Source organism: Acomys russatus, chromosome 5, assembly GCF_903995435.1.
Source record: "Acomys russatus chromosome 5, mAcoRus1.1, whole genome shotgun sequence".
NCBI lineage: Eukaryota > Metazoa > Chordata > Mammalia > Rodentia > Muridae > Acomys > Acomys russatus.
Window position 1 is genome coordinate 37576949 of NC_067141.1, and position 14289 is coordinate 37591237.

The 14289-nt window shown below is 44.4% G+C and overlaps 1 protein-coding gene across 1 annotated transcript in view; it reads right to left on the reverse strand.

The window, feature by feature from the left end:
• Window positions 1–239: 239 nt before the first annotated feature.
• Pcsk5 (proprotein convertase subtilisin/kexin type 5) overlaps window positions 240–14289 on the reverse strand; it is a 426655-nt gene continuing 412605 nt past the window's right edge. Inside the window, exons 36-38 of the mRNA XM_051146218.1 lie at window positions 7058–7158; window positions 5017–5203; window positions 240–632 (exon numbers count right to left, since the gene is read on the reverse strand). Of these exons, the coding sequence (XP_051002175.1) occupies window positions 241–632; window positions 5017–5203; window positions 7058–7158 (680 nt within the window). The 3' untranslated portion in view covers window position 240. The remainder of the gene's footprint in view (window positions 633–5016; window positions 5204–7057; window positions 7159–14289) is intronic.

The window sequence follows — 14289 nt, forward strand, 5'->3', positions numbered from 1 at the left end:
TTAATGTCTTGACATACCCTTGAGGAAAATGCCTTTGAATTCTCCCCTTGCAGGATCTGTTCATTGCACTCAGCTAGTCAAAAGCAGCACAGAGGACTCCAAGGTCCTTACATATTCATGTTGGATGCAACGTTAGGACAATACACAAACACACGCACCTTAGCCAATGTGTTAGTAGCTCCCAGCGGGGCTGAGAGCATGGGGACCAGGAAAGGGCGAGGGGTGGGGGCGGGGCTCTGTTTACTGGTAGGAGTAGCTCTCATCATCATACTCCAGCTCGTCATCTTCTGCCTCATCCAGCAGCCCGTACTTGAACTTCCGGTAGACAGTGCCATCTTGGCCCATGTAGACGATGTCATCCTCATCGTCTTCGTCGTAGTCCCGGTCCCTGTACTCAATCACCTGGTCCTCCTCGAGATAGCTGCTCCTGTGGGAGGAGTATGACACAGTGGGTTCCGCCAGCTTTTCATAGCGCCCCTTTGCCGGCGCAGGTCTGCTTCGGGATTTCCGCCACATGACCACAGCAGCCCCCAGCAACAGCAACAGCATGGCTCCCGAGGTCACCAGCAGAGCAGTCTTGACACTCTCTGAGGGCGAGGGCGCTACCTCACTGACTGGAAGGATGCACTCCTCTGATGGAAGGCCGTCCCGTTCCAGAGGCAGCAGCAAGGAGGAAAGAAGAAAACAATTGGGATGAGTCAGGCTCTGAAGTAAAGAGCTGTCCCTCCACTTTTTTTTTTTTTTTTTACATCTAAAATGGTAAAATCATTGGTTTGTTTGTTTGTTTGTTTTCTTAGGCAGAACACCACTTTACAAAAGCTCAAAATGTACCCTCCATGTCTGATAAAACCAACCAATGCTCTTCAAACAGTAAGTGTGAAATCCAAAATGGACCCCTGGGCCAGTCTCTAAAGGTCCAACCTTCTCAGTGATTCTTCGATTCTTGAGAAATGCTTTGTTTTGTTTTTCCCTTTAGATAATGCTAAACAGGAACTCAGATTTTACCTAAAATAGAGTAGTCTCCCCAACTATCTTTTAGACTGATCCAGCGTGACTTTCCCACGGTTCAAGAACAGTAAAGCATACTATATAAAGCTCACTGACTCTTGGTCATGTATGGCATTATTTGGGCCAACTTGTTTGCCATAGACAAGAACAGGTTTGTGAAACAAATGGATTTTCCCAATAAGTCTCAACTCCAGGTGAGATTCTGGAGGCAAATTCTCTGACCACTTGGTTTATTTATAGTATTGTTGAATTCTGGAGCCCTGATTTTTTTTTTTTTTTCAAGACAGGGTTTCTCTGTGTAGCTTTGGCTGTCCTGGATGGACTTGCTTTGTAGACCAGGCTAGCCTTGAACCCGGTAGGCACCCTTTCTTATTCTTAAGCCTCTGTTCTCAGGGCTTCACTGAGAACACGAGGGGGGAAGAGTTATGGGGGCAGGGGAAGGGGGCAGGAAAGGACCAAAAGAGCACCAAAGAAAGAAAGGTTAACCATAACTTCAGTATTTAGCTGATTTTTCTTATCTTACATTCATTAATTCATTCATTCAATTGAGCAGTATGACTTGAGCAGCTTAATCAATGTTATGACTTTTTCTTTTTAATCCACCACACAGTAAGGCAAAGAAAGTATGAAGCAACTAAAGGAAAAGCTATCTGCCCAGTTGGAGGTACACATTTTAATACACAGTAGGCTTTTCTTCCCCTCCCCTCCCCTCCCCTCCCCCCCCCTCCCCCTCACCCCTTTCATGTTCTCTAGCCCTCCACAAGAACCTTGCAAATAGTCCTGCAACTGAGTAATAACCCCAGTGACTGCCTCCCCTGCTGGTGTTTAGTGGGATTTCTGTTTTAGGCTAACAAGATTTGTCTACCAATCAAAATTGTTTCCTCTAAACTTACATTATTATCATTATTTTGTTCAACATTACCAGTGTCAGCACAGACTTTTCCCCTGGAGGAAATACGAACATATTAGAGGGACAGATATGTAATCTGTCCATGCACACACTTCCTGAGGCGGACAAGCTACACTAGACCTTTGGAGGTTTCCTTCTTTTCAGGGTGCCGGACGCACTCACATCTGACTATTCTTGCTTAGGCTGCTGGGTCAAGGCCAGCCTCTACCATTTATTTTCTCTGTAGGTGGAGGTGTCTCAGTAAAAAGGTCCAATTAAGCTTGAATATCTGGGCCCTTTATTTCTCCCCATATGCTAACTCTCTATCACAAACTTCGTCCTTAGCCCAAGAAGATTTGCACTTTTCTTGTGGGGTTGCTCCCATTATCACTTAAGAACCAGGTGAACTATTAATGTCTTTCATGCAACTGACATTTCAGAATCCGCACCCAAGATGTAATGAGGGCTGTTGCTCTCAGCTGACAGCACAGCATCCGACCCCGAGGGGAGGTACAGATGAGAATCTGGGGAACCCAGCTGCTCTTGGTGAGCAGGGAAGCTTCAGAGGGAAAGGGTTGGTTCTTGGAAAGGCAATCCTTGGAAATTAACTGAAATGCTGAAGTATAAATAAATAAATAAATACATAAATAAATAAATGGCTGGTATCAGTTATGGCCCTCAGATTTCTTTCTTTCTTTGTTTCTTTGTTTCTTTCTGATTTTCTTTACTTGCAAATGGACAAAACAGATACTGGTTTTGGTCAGGCATGACACACCTGAGTCCCAAGGGAATGGTCTATTTCTGGAGGATAAAATGTATTTTAACAATGTGTTTTCCGCCCCCAATGAAAAAAAGGTTGGAAAACGCTGGGCGTGGTGGCTCATGCCTTTAATCTCAGCATCCTGGCATCCAGGAGGCAGAGGCAGGTAGATCTCTGTGAGTTTGAGGCCAGCCTGGTCTACAAAGAGAGTTCCAGGACAGCCAAGGCTACACAGAGAAACACTGTCTCAAAAAAAAAAAAAAAAAAAAAAAGAAAGAAAGAAAAAGGAAAAATAGAATATGTTTTCCATATAGAGGGGAATTCCTCCATTCAGAATCTTTAAGTTTTGTTTTATTAGAAGATTTGAAGATGTACTCCTCTTCATTTTTATGTGTATGCATGGCTGACATTGATGGGTCAGTGGTAAAATTGTTCAGGGCACATGTCTGTATGAGTGTTTTGCCTCATGCATGTATGTGCACTACATGTGTGTCTGGTACCTCAGGGGACCAGAAGAGAGCACTAGATCCCTTGAAGCTGGAGTTACATCGTGAGCAGCCATATGGATGCTCCTAAACCGTGAGCCATCTCCAGGTCTGAGGATCTTTAAGTTTCAATGTGGAGGTTGGTGGGCAGTTGAAGACTTGGAATTGTTAGTCTTAGTTTTCAGTGATAGCCCAGTTCTCAGATGCCTGAGATCTCTGACAAAATGGCTAGACGTGAGCCAGGTTAGAGTGATTCTTCAGCAGAATCAAGGTAACCAATTCCTTTCCCCCCTTTCCCTCAGGAGCTAAGATAAAAAGGAACAAAATGCATTTATAAAGGTCAAATTCTAGACTTAATTAATCTGGGGGTGGGCAGCATAATTGTAGAAAGAATGTGAGTCTTTGAGACTTTGTAGTTCAAATTTCAGTGGAACAGCTCGGGTGTGTGTGTGTGTGTGTCCTTGTGACTTTTTAAAAAGACGAAGTCCAGTCTGAAAAAACTGAAGTAGCCCCAGATGGTCTCTCAGACTTTCTGTTTAGCTAAGAGTGGCCTTGAACTACCGACCCCCGTGCCTGTGTGGAGTCAAACTGACTCCATTCTGTTAAAGGACTACCAGACTCCATTGTTTCTCAAAAGACCTCTGACTCTAGCCCAGAAAGAACTCCCTGAATGAGGGCAATCTGACTAAGAGCCAATGTTTATGTTCTAAGGAAAAAAGTTGTTTATACCTTCAGGTCTAGGTAAAAGTCCCTGTACAAGGTTACTTCAACCACACATAAACCAGGCCTTACATTCCTTAGGTGCTCACCTACCAACAGCCAATCAGCTCACCTTGGAAAAGCACCCAGAGTCCAAATATACTTTCTGCTGGTCAAACTGACCACAAATGGTCTGGCACATAACAGTAGCCAATCAGGGATAGACATATCTGTCTGTTCAAATGTCATCCAATCATATACTGCAGCCCCTCCCCCTTTTTTTGTCTAAAACCTATAAAACCCACACATTTTCTAAGCTTCTGGCTCCCATTCCTAATCTGCTGTGTCTGTGAGGGAGGGAGTCCTTGCCTGGGCTTGAATAAATAACCCTTGTGCACTTGCATAGGAAGTGGATCCTGAGTGGTCTTTGGGGCTCTCCAGATCATGGCGTAAGACCAGCATCTCCTAACCACTCAGATCACTCGCACATGCCACCAAGCCTGGCTTTCGATGAGCCTTACTATTGCTGTGGACTTGAACAAGCTTAGGCAATCTTTGGGTCCCACCACTTTTTTCCTAAAATGGCTCTGTTTGATTAAGGTTTGGACCTGAGTTATCTCTCCAAAGACTTGGGGGCATGGTTGCTAGTTGATGAACTTTTGGGGCAGGACAGATCCTGAGGATTTGACCTATTCCGTAGATGAACCTGTTGGTGTGGATACATAATATAGTGGCATTATTTGGAGGTGGTGAGAAATAGCCGTTGGGTTCTAGTTGGAGGAAATCAGTCACTGGGGCATGCCCTGGAAAGAAGTGCTTTCTCAAGGTTCTCTGCTTCCTGACTATCATGAGGTGAGCTGTGATGCTCTCTCACATGCTTTCTACCACCATGCCGAGGCCCCCTGTTGCCTAGAACCACCACAGCTAAGTGACCATAAGCCCAAATCCCTGAAACCAGGAACCAAATTAAACCCAGCTTTAAATAGTTTTCCTCAGCTATTTGTCACAGTGATGAAAAACAAAACAAAACAAAACAAAACAACCCAACTTGTGAACCAAGAGGTTTCAAGTATGGCGGAACCACTGCAGGCACTTTGTGGACTTTTCATACACCCTCCCACTTTGCACCCATCAGCTTTCTGAGGACGTGCCATTTCTCCCTAGTCTGCCCTCACCTGTGGAACTCTGGCAGTCACAGCAGTCCTGGGATCTGTGGGTGCGGGAAGCGTTGCAGCAGTGCAGGCAGCGGCTGTCTTCCATGTGCAGCAGCAGGCCAGCAGAGCATGCGGTGCAGTTCTTGGCTCCGGGTCCCTTGCATTCCAGGCAGCTCTCGTGGCATTTTTCACAGTTAAACTTCTCTCCCTGATAAGAACAGTGAAGAGGCCATTTTTGAGTGCAGAGGTACTAACCGGGTACTGGAGCTTTTGAATGGCCATTTTCTCTTGTCTCTATGGACAGGGAAGAGTGTGAGTGGTGGTGAGTGTTCTGGTTTTCTTTCTTTTCTTTTCTTTTTTCTTCTCTTTTTTGCTTTTTAGAGGCAAGGTTTCTTTGTGTAATAGCTCTGGCTGTCCTGGAGCTCTCTTTGTAGACCAGGCTGGCCTTGAACTCACAGCGATCCACCTGCCTCTGTCTCCTAAGTGCTTGGATTAAAGGCATGTGCTACCATGTGCAGCTGTGAGCCCTTCTCTTAATGTTCTCCAATTTGATGCAATTTCCAGCCCTTTTTATTCAACAGAGGTGACGAATCAGTTTCTTTCTTTTTATGTGTATGTGCAGTTTCTTCTCCTGCTCTTCCTTTTCTTTCTTCTTGACCTATCTATCTAATCTATCTATATAGATATCAATATCTATATCTATCTATCTATCTATCTATCTATCTATCTATCTATCTATCTATCTATCTATCTATCTTGTCAAGGTCTTGCTATGTAGCCTGGCCTGGCTTCAAACTCACAATCGTCCTCCTTCAGTCCTCAATCTTCTGAATGCTAGGATTTGATTTCTACTTTCCATCAAGTTAGTGTTGAGGTTTCCTTTGGCCTTTATTTACTCTTTTATATTGGTTACTTGCCTGGCTTCTGTGGTGACAGGATATACCTGATGATTATAACTAAGACAGTTAAAACTCATAGGAAGGGAGTTCAAAGTCCATGGCAACAACTCTGTTCTTGCCTAATGCTAGAAATATGGGTAAGGGAAAGTCACCTCATTTTAAATTATTATTAGTATTGTTACTATTACTACTACTAGTATGTGTGTGTGTGTGTGTGTGTGTGTGTGTGTGTGTGTTTACAGATGCACAGGGAGGCATGCATGGGGAGGGCAGAGGACACCTTTAGGAGTTGCTTCTCTTCTTACATCATGGGATCTGAGGATTGCACTCAAGTTGCATGTGCAGCAAGAACTTTTACCTACTACCATCTCATTGGTCCAGAAGATACCTTCTTACTGTACATCTGTAGCTTCAGTGAAATGGATGAGGAGAAGGAGAAACAAAGGTTGGGTGCTCAGTGGCAGAACACTTGCCTTGTATGTGTTATGCATCACTAAAAATAAACACACCAAAACAAAAGAAAAGAGGAGTGGAAATTGCTTTTCTTGAAGCATTTTGGAGCATTCTAGATGCTTATAGAATGTTTTCAGGCCTTATTGTCAAATCTTCTGGGTACTCTCCTACCACGTGATTGTTAGCAAATGATTTAACTTCTCTGAGCCTGCATCTCTGAACTGTAATTTTGATATCAGAACCTAAAGAGAGCTTATATGTAAATATGCTGATTTGTTTTAATTCCATCATTGATGCAGTTTTCTTAGTTTAGAAACACAATCAAGAAGTGAATGGGTTTAGAAGCTCTGTGGCTCCTGGGAGAGCTGGTTATCCTGCATCCACTATAAGATGTGGAAGCAATGGACAAGCAGGGCCAGCGAGCTTCCTCCTGTGTTCACATGTCTGCTCAGACAGCCGGACACAGTAGAGCTTGTATTTCTGTTGTAATAGGGCACTGAGCTTCCTCTGTGGTCATAAAAAATGGCTACAGGGCTCATATTATCTTACAACCTTAGGTGGACGCTGCAGGTTGGTAGCTTGACTATTTTATGAATAAAAGAGATGTTACGTTAAACATAGGCTGGGCTGAGTGCAGGAATGGAGGCTATTTTCACTTTCAGGAATGACATGTAGGAATTGAGTCGTACACCAACCCTCGGTCTCAGTACCTCTCTATCTCTGTATTCCCCAACAACACAATCCAGGGTGCAAAATCCTCCCAGAAAATGGTAGTTCCAGACACAGGACAAGCAGTTCAAAGCCCCCTTTCCTGAAAGAGAGAGAGAGAGAAAAAAATCACCTTATGAGACAGATTTCAGATTCTAACCTCTGCCTTGATGTCAGAACACTTGGGAGTAAGGAAAGCGTCAAGTAAATTGAAACAGAAAGGTAATGCAGGATATGACAAGTGTCTACAAAACGAAGTAAAGATTAACAGAACCCCCAGAACCCCCAGTCTCATCCACAGAGACTCTCAGTCTGGACACTGAGAATTTGAGGACGAAGGATTGTGTGTCACAGCGAAAGATTTTTTTTTTTTAACTGAGAAATCATGTGGAATGCTTTTGAAACCCGAGGGGGTCAGGGTGTAGCTTTGTGGTAGAGGCCCTGCCCAATGTGCTCAAGGAAGGCCCTGGGCTCCATTCCCAGCACTGGAGAAGGAATGTTTGTGAAGTTTTTGTTTCTCCTCCTATCACAGCAAACAGTTGTGGTTTCCTTGAGGATTCAAAATCCCTATTGCTAGATAGTTTGAAATATATGCATTATTATAAAGATTATTATAAGGATTAACCCCCTGCTGTGCAGCAGACTAGCAGACCAGTCCCCTATGTGGCTGGAATTATGGATGGCTCCTTTCAAAATTCGGCTGAAGTCCAGACCTCAGGTGGTATTCCATGGTGCATAGCAGCCTTGGTGGAAACCAGTGACTTCGTTTGCATGTCCTGCTTTGCTGTATTGCGAGCCTTGCATACTGAGGCGCTGGGTTAACAAAGGGTTAAGTTCCTGCGTGTTTTCTGTTTTTTCAAGGCTAAAGGCCCATATCTTTGCTTCAACAGAGCCTGGAGGCTGGAAAGACAGACCTTTTGACACTTCCTTAAAATTCAGAACAGCTCACCATCTGCTTTCCCTCACACTGACCTTGCCCATTTTCATCTGCCTCCCACAAGCCAGCCCCATGAATTCAGCTCCTACAGGGTGGCCCTGGGGTGAGGAGTGCTGTGAAGAAACAGGCAGCTTGGGAAAGTTCAGGCCTTTTGACTGCATGAGGAGGATACACAGGAAGGTGAGTGTGTTACAGGGATGAGGAGACTCTGGAGGCATCAGCTACACACAACAGTATCCAAACTTTCATAACCCTCCAGCCTCAGTCTCCTAAGTGCTGGGTTTACAGGTGTGTGCCACTGTGCTCACAGGGTAGTTCTATTTTTAGTAACTAAAATTATCGGACAATCAAAAGTGGATAAGACACAGATGCCCAGCTGGTGTAGGCATTTTCTAGGCTTGTTTTCTGCATCCTCGTTTCTTAGTACGACAGTTCAGTGTTTCAGGAAAATTTATATCTTTCTTTCTATTTAATTTATAGTCTAAGGTGGGGGTATCCCCAAATCTTGTAATCTCCGTGCTACAAAACCAGAATTAGCACAAGATTCACCAGCTCCCAAAGGATGGACGAGGTGTGTGAAGAGAGATCAGCAGAGGGGATGAATACCAAGGCCAGAAAATGCTCGCTACGGGAGCTCCAGGGCCCAAGCTCCAAGCAGGAAAACAAAGGAGAACACAACACGTGTGCTTTCTCCAGATCTGCCCAGGACTGCCAGCCACCCCTGAATCCTTTCTTGAGGATCCTCTGCTGATGAACTTGGGCAGGAAATACTCGAAGCTGCCACCCTTGATTTGGTAGGAAATCTCCAGTCCAGTAGAGAAACATAGACCCAGGTAAATGTCTCCAATCCACATGAAACTGTTCAGAAATGGTTTGCGTTCTGCTTTGATGTGCCTTTGTTAAGAGACATTAACTTACCTAATGATGGCTGCCTGATCTTAATTAGAAACCAAGCGTCCTCCCCTGGCCCACTGCACAACACTAATGGGGAGAAACTAGGGCTGTCTGGTTTAGCCAATGACAATAGAGTTATTTATAGGCATCTTGCTTTTATCACACTTAGTGTGGATGTGACTTGGAGATTTTCAGTTCTTGCTGCTTTGGCCTCCCTGCTATGATGATGAACTATAACCTGGAATCATGAGCTCAAACAAACCCTGCCTTCTCCAAATTGTTTGTTGACAGGATATATTTTTTATCATATGAACAGTTTCCAAAAACAAAAATAGAACAAAAACTACACAAAGCAAGCTAACCTGGCTTCCAGGGACCTGGTCTGCTCTGTTTATAGTTGTGTAGACATTGTCTGGGTTACAGAGCTGGATATGTGTTTGCTGAGTAAATAAGTAGACAAATGGATACCAGAGTTGTAAGGAGCATCGGATGCAAGGCTGGGGAAAGGCTTTTGGAAAAACATGCTGAGCATAATGGAGCAGAACTGGGTCCTGGCAGGGTGGGCTGAAGGAGTGCTCTGGAGAGAGGCAGGAGGTGAGGTTGGTTCAGATTTATAGTAAGCCACTGTGCTTGATTCCAACATGGCGGGGGAGGTAGTGAGGGCTGAGGGTGAATGTGGGGAATGCTCACGGGAAAGAGCCTGGGATGCAAATATCAAACACAGACTGAAGCCAATGCAGGACTCCTCTAAGCAGAAGAATGTCCTATTCTCCTCCGTGCAAGGTCACTCTGACAGCAAGGAGGACTGGATAGCCACTAAGAGGCTCATAGTAGGGACAGGAAGACCACTTAGCTAACTGGTACTAACTGGTAATTCAAGCATTAAACCGCGAGAGTCCAGACCAAGGTGACTACTAATGACACTAATGACTATGAGAGGGAAGATGAGATTGGGAGGTATTTAAGATGTCACAGGACTCAGAGACAAACTGTGGAGACTGAGAGATCAAGAACAGAAAAGGATAATGCCAAGTTACTGTGTCAGGTACCGGGGAGTGTGATGGAGTCATTTGTCAGGCTAAGAAACAGGAAAGAAGTGCTGTGAGATCGGAGTGAGAGGTTTGGGGTGTCTGTTGGATAGCTAATGTGAGATATCCAGCTAGACACGTGAAGTGTGCAGGAATGGAGTCACACAGACCATTGGTTAGAGGTAGACACATATCGGCGAAGACATTGCTGATTCTGGCTGGACATGCTGGCAATCACTTGTAACCTTAGCATTAGGGAGGCTAAGGCCATGAGGTCAAGGTCAGCCTGGTCTACAAAGGACAACACAGAGCGCGCACACACATACACACACACACACACACACACACACACAGAGAGAGAGAGAGAGAGAGAGAGAGAGAGAGAGAGAGAGAGAGAGAGAGAGAGACGCATACAGAACTCCCCCCAATCTGGATCAGACTGGCCTTTGTTTCACCCCAGCACTAGGCATCCAGGCTCCCAAGACTGCAGAAACTTCATGCTTTTAATTTAGGAGAATGGAGTTGGACAAAAATTTAGTATGCAATCTTCTAAAAAAATGTTTATCCCTTAGTAACACATATACACGTATACTTCGTTGCTCCTAACCTTCTGGAACTCCCGTTTCTGGCTGCTGTGGACACCGAATGCACTTTCACTAGCATAAATACACATAGGCAAAACATTCATACACATAAAATAAAGATGCGTTGCTGAAAGCTGGACGAGGTGGGACAAGCCTGTACTCTCAGCACTCGGGAGGCACAGGCAGAGGCGGAGGCAGAGGCAGAGGCAGAGGCAGGCAGATCTCCATGAGTTTGAAGCCAGCCTGGACTACAGCTTGAGTCAAGGACAGCCAAGGCTACACAGAGAAACCTTGTCTTAAAAAAAAAAAAAAAAAAAAAAAAAAGATTGTTGAGCATGGTGGCATATCCCTTTAATCCAACCACACTCTCAGGAAAGCAGAGGCAGGCAGATCTCTGAGTTCAGGGCCAGTCTGGTGTACACAGTAAGTTCCAGGCCAGCCAGAGTTATATATTGAGACTTTGTCTTAAAATAAATCAAAATCATATGCAAACTCAGGTACTCACACAGCTTGATACATTCGAAGCATACTGAGATGGAAAGACAAATAGCAGAGAAGACAATACAAATAGATTTTTGCCTAAGCTATCCAGATGTACTCTCTTGGATACAGAAAGCCAACACACCCCAACAGTGTCAGGATCAAGCGCCTTTCTGCTCTGCCCATGACAGGAAGTGGGCAGTGGCAGATGTTAGCTCAACTTTCTGTTGCTGTTATTGTTTTTTAACCATCACAGAAAATAGAAGTGTTTCACAAGCGACTGGAGCCAAAGCCAGGACTCAGAGCTTAGACAGGAGTTGGGGCAGGACTGGGCTGTCACACACAAGTCCTCCCCTACGCTGCTAATTGGTTTATTGATGAGATCTGTACTGCCAAGAATATCACTTCTGGGAAAAATGAACCACCCTACTCTGGAAAGAGTTTCTGTTGGGAGACATGGGTGGAGTGAACCGAACAACAAATTTTAAGAAGTAAAGATGCAGTTTGGTCTACATAGCAAATTTCAGGACAGCCATATTTACATAGAGAGATGCTGTTTCAAACAAACAAACAAACAAGCAAGCAAAGTCAAGATGGAGGAGGAGACAGAAGAGTAAAGAATCGAAATCTAATTCTTTCATTCATAATGTGATTAAGATGAACATCCTAAGGTACACAGATGAATGAAATCTAAGAAAAATAGCAATGGGGATTGGGCCGTAGGTGATCTTGCGGAGTGCTTGCTTAGTGTGTGCAAAGCTCTGGGTTCAGTCCCCAACACTCCATAAACTTGCTATGGTGGTAGGCGACTGCAATTCCAGAAATTTGAGAAATGGATTCTGAAGAATAAAAAAATTCAAGGCTACCATCAGCAACATTTCATTGGAGGCAAGGCTGGAGAAATAACATTTGAGCTGAGCATTTTCCAGTTTGGAAAAAAAAAAAAAGGGAATTATTTATTTTTTATACATTCATTTTCTTATTCAATATTTGGGGAGCACTTATCGAGTGTTGCATTAAAGAGTAAGGGTGGGGCTGCAGAATGAACGTCACAAAACCCTGATAATCCCTGCTCTTGCTGGAGGGGCCTCACAGTTGGAGCGATGGACATATTTGGTTAAAATGTAATGTGAGGCTGGGAATATAGCTTCATGATAAGTGATGTGCTTGCCTCGCATATGTAAGGCCCTAAGTTTAATTACCAGCATCCCCAAAAAAGTCACATTTAAAAAGCTTTGGTGAAACACTAAATTACAGAACTGGGATGGAGGGATAAGCCGGCCAGGAGGACCAAGACTAGCTCTCTAAGAGATGACGTTCAAGATGGGCCTCAGAGTCTCCAGCTTTTGTTCTTAAGAAAGAACTAAATCACAGGGGCACCGAAGAGAGTGGCATATTAGGTGGCTGCTGGTGGTTCTGTGTACTTGCAGGTGGCTCTTGACTCTAGCATATGTGGAATAAGAATTGACTGAAGTTAAAGGGACCTGAATGGGGAAAGATTTTAAGCACTTTTTTGTTTTGTTTAAATTAGTTGTGTTTGGCTTTACCCTAGGCCTCTGCAGTTTTTGGTTCCCCAAGCGGTGTTGGGTATTGGTTCTGTCTTGTGGAGTGGGCCTTAAGTCAATCACATATTAGTTGGTTACTCCCACAAGTTCTGTGCCACTGTTGCTCTAGCATATCTTACAGGCAGGACAGATTGTAGGTCAAAGATTTTGTGGGTAGGTTGGTGTTTACATTTCTGTTTTGTTAGCTTGCAGGGTACCTACGTGCACCCAAACCACCAGGACTTAGGGGTGAAGGTTCTATGGAGGCACCATCTTGACTTCTCAATGATTTTGTCTGGGTTTTGTCCTCAGCAATGAGGCCTTGCTGTCAGTTTGGGGAGAACATCCCATTTTTTTGGCAGTCGCCTGGGCTGTTGGGAGATTTCCATGGGACCCCTTGGTCAACAACTCAAACGAATGCAACCCAGTCTCAGTCCTGGAAGCCTCATTTGGTGACAAGAGATGACCATCTGGGTCTCTGTCTCTCCCGGGTTTTTGGAGACTTCATTAGGATTGCTTTCATATATGTTAGGAAGCTTCCACTGCACTAGGTTTGTATACCATCGCTCAAAAGCCCCTCAATTCCATCTCTCTCTCTCTCTCTCTCTCTCTCTCTTTCTCTCCAGCTTCTCCCTCATCCCTATCTCCTCTCTTCTCCCCACCTGATCTTACCGGTCTTCCCCTCCCCCCCAAATACACCCATGAAATCTATTCTATTTCTCTTCCCTAATCATCATTAAAAATAGAAAAGGGGCATGTGCTAAGAGTATGTATCATGTGTTTAATGACTGTTGGGGCTACATCTTTACATGGGTAAGACAGGAACCTCTGGAGGGAAAGTCTGTTCGCTATATACTTGCTTAAAATGTTTTTGTTTTGTTAAACTTAAGATAATAAAAATTAATGTGATGTCAGGTAACTTCTGAAGGTCAGTTAGAAATGAAAACCATCTAGAAGGGCTGAGCAAGCCAGGGCTGTTTTGAAAAGGAGAATAGGAGTGTACACTACCATCTGTCACATGGATTCACCATGACCATATTTTCTAGCAAGATGTGGGAAATAAGTACATTGAAGTCTTAGAATGGCTGTGTAGGATAATTTATGGGAGGCAGCAGAGGGTCCCAGGGACCTACCAGGCCCAGGCCTGATAAGGGATCCTGGGTATGGAAATGAGGACAGTAAGATTCCAGAAGGACAATCCCATCACTCGAGGAGGCAGAGGCAGGTGGATCTCTGAGATCAAGCCCAGCCTGCTCTACAGAGCAAGTCCAGGACAGCCAAGGCTCCACAGAGAAATTCTGTTTTAAGAATCCAAAACCAAACCAAAGCAAAACAACAACAACAACAAAAAGAATTCAGAAGGACATCTAACAACACGGATACTTAGAAGGGTCCACAAGACTTGAAAATTCAACTGTGCTGTAGGTAGGTAGGTTAAGTAGGAGGCAAGGGACAGAGCAGTACCAGGGATGACATTGCTGTACCGCCCTCATCAGTCACTGAATGGTGGTCCCAGTGACATTGATTTTATGATCTCTGGCACAAGCAGACATCTGGAAAAAACAATGCTGGAACTTGGAAGAGCCTGAGGTAGATGTCTTGGGGGGGCGTTGTTTATGTTTTGTTGTTGATTTTTGTCTTTTGAGACAGCGTTTCCCTGTGTAGCCTTGGCTGTCCTGTACTTGCTTTTGTAGACCAGGCTGGCTTGAACTCACAGAGATATGCCTGCCTCAAGTTCCCTGAGTGCTAGGATTAAAGGCACGCATC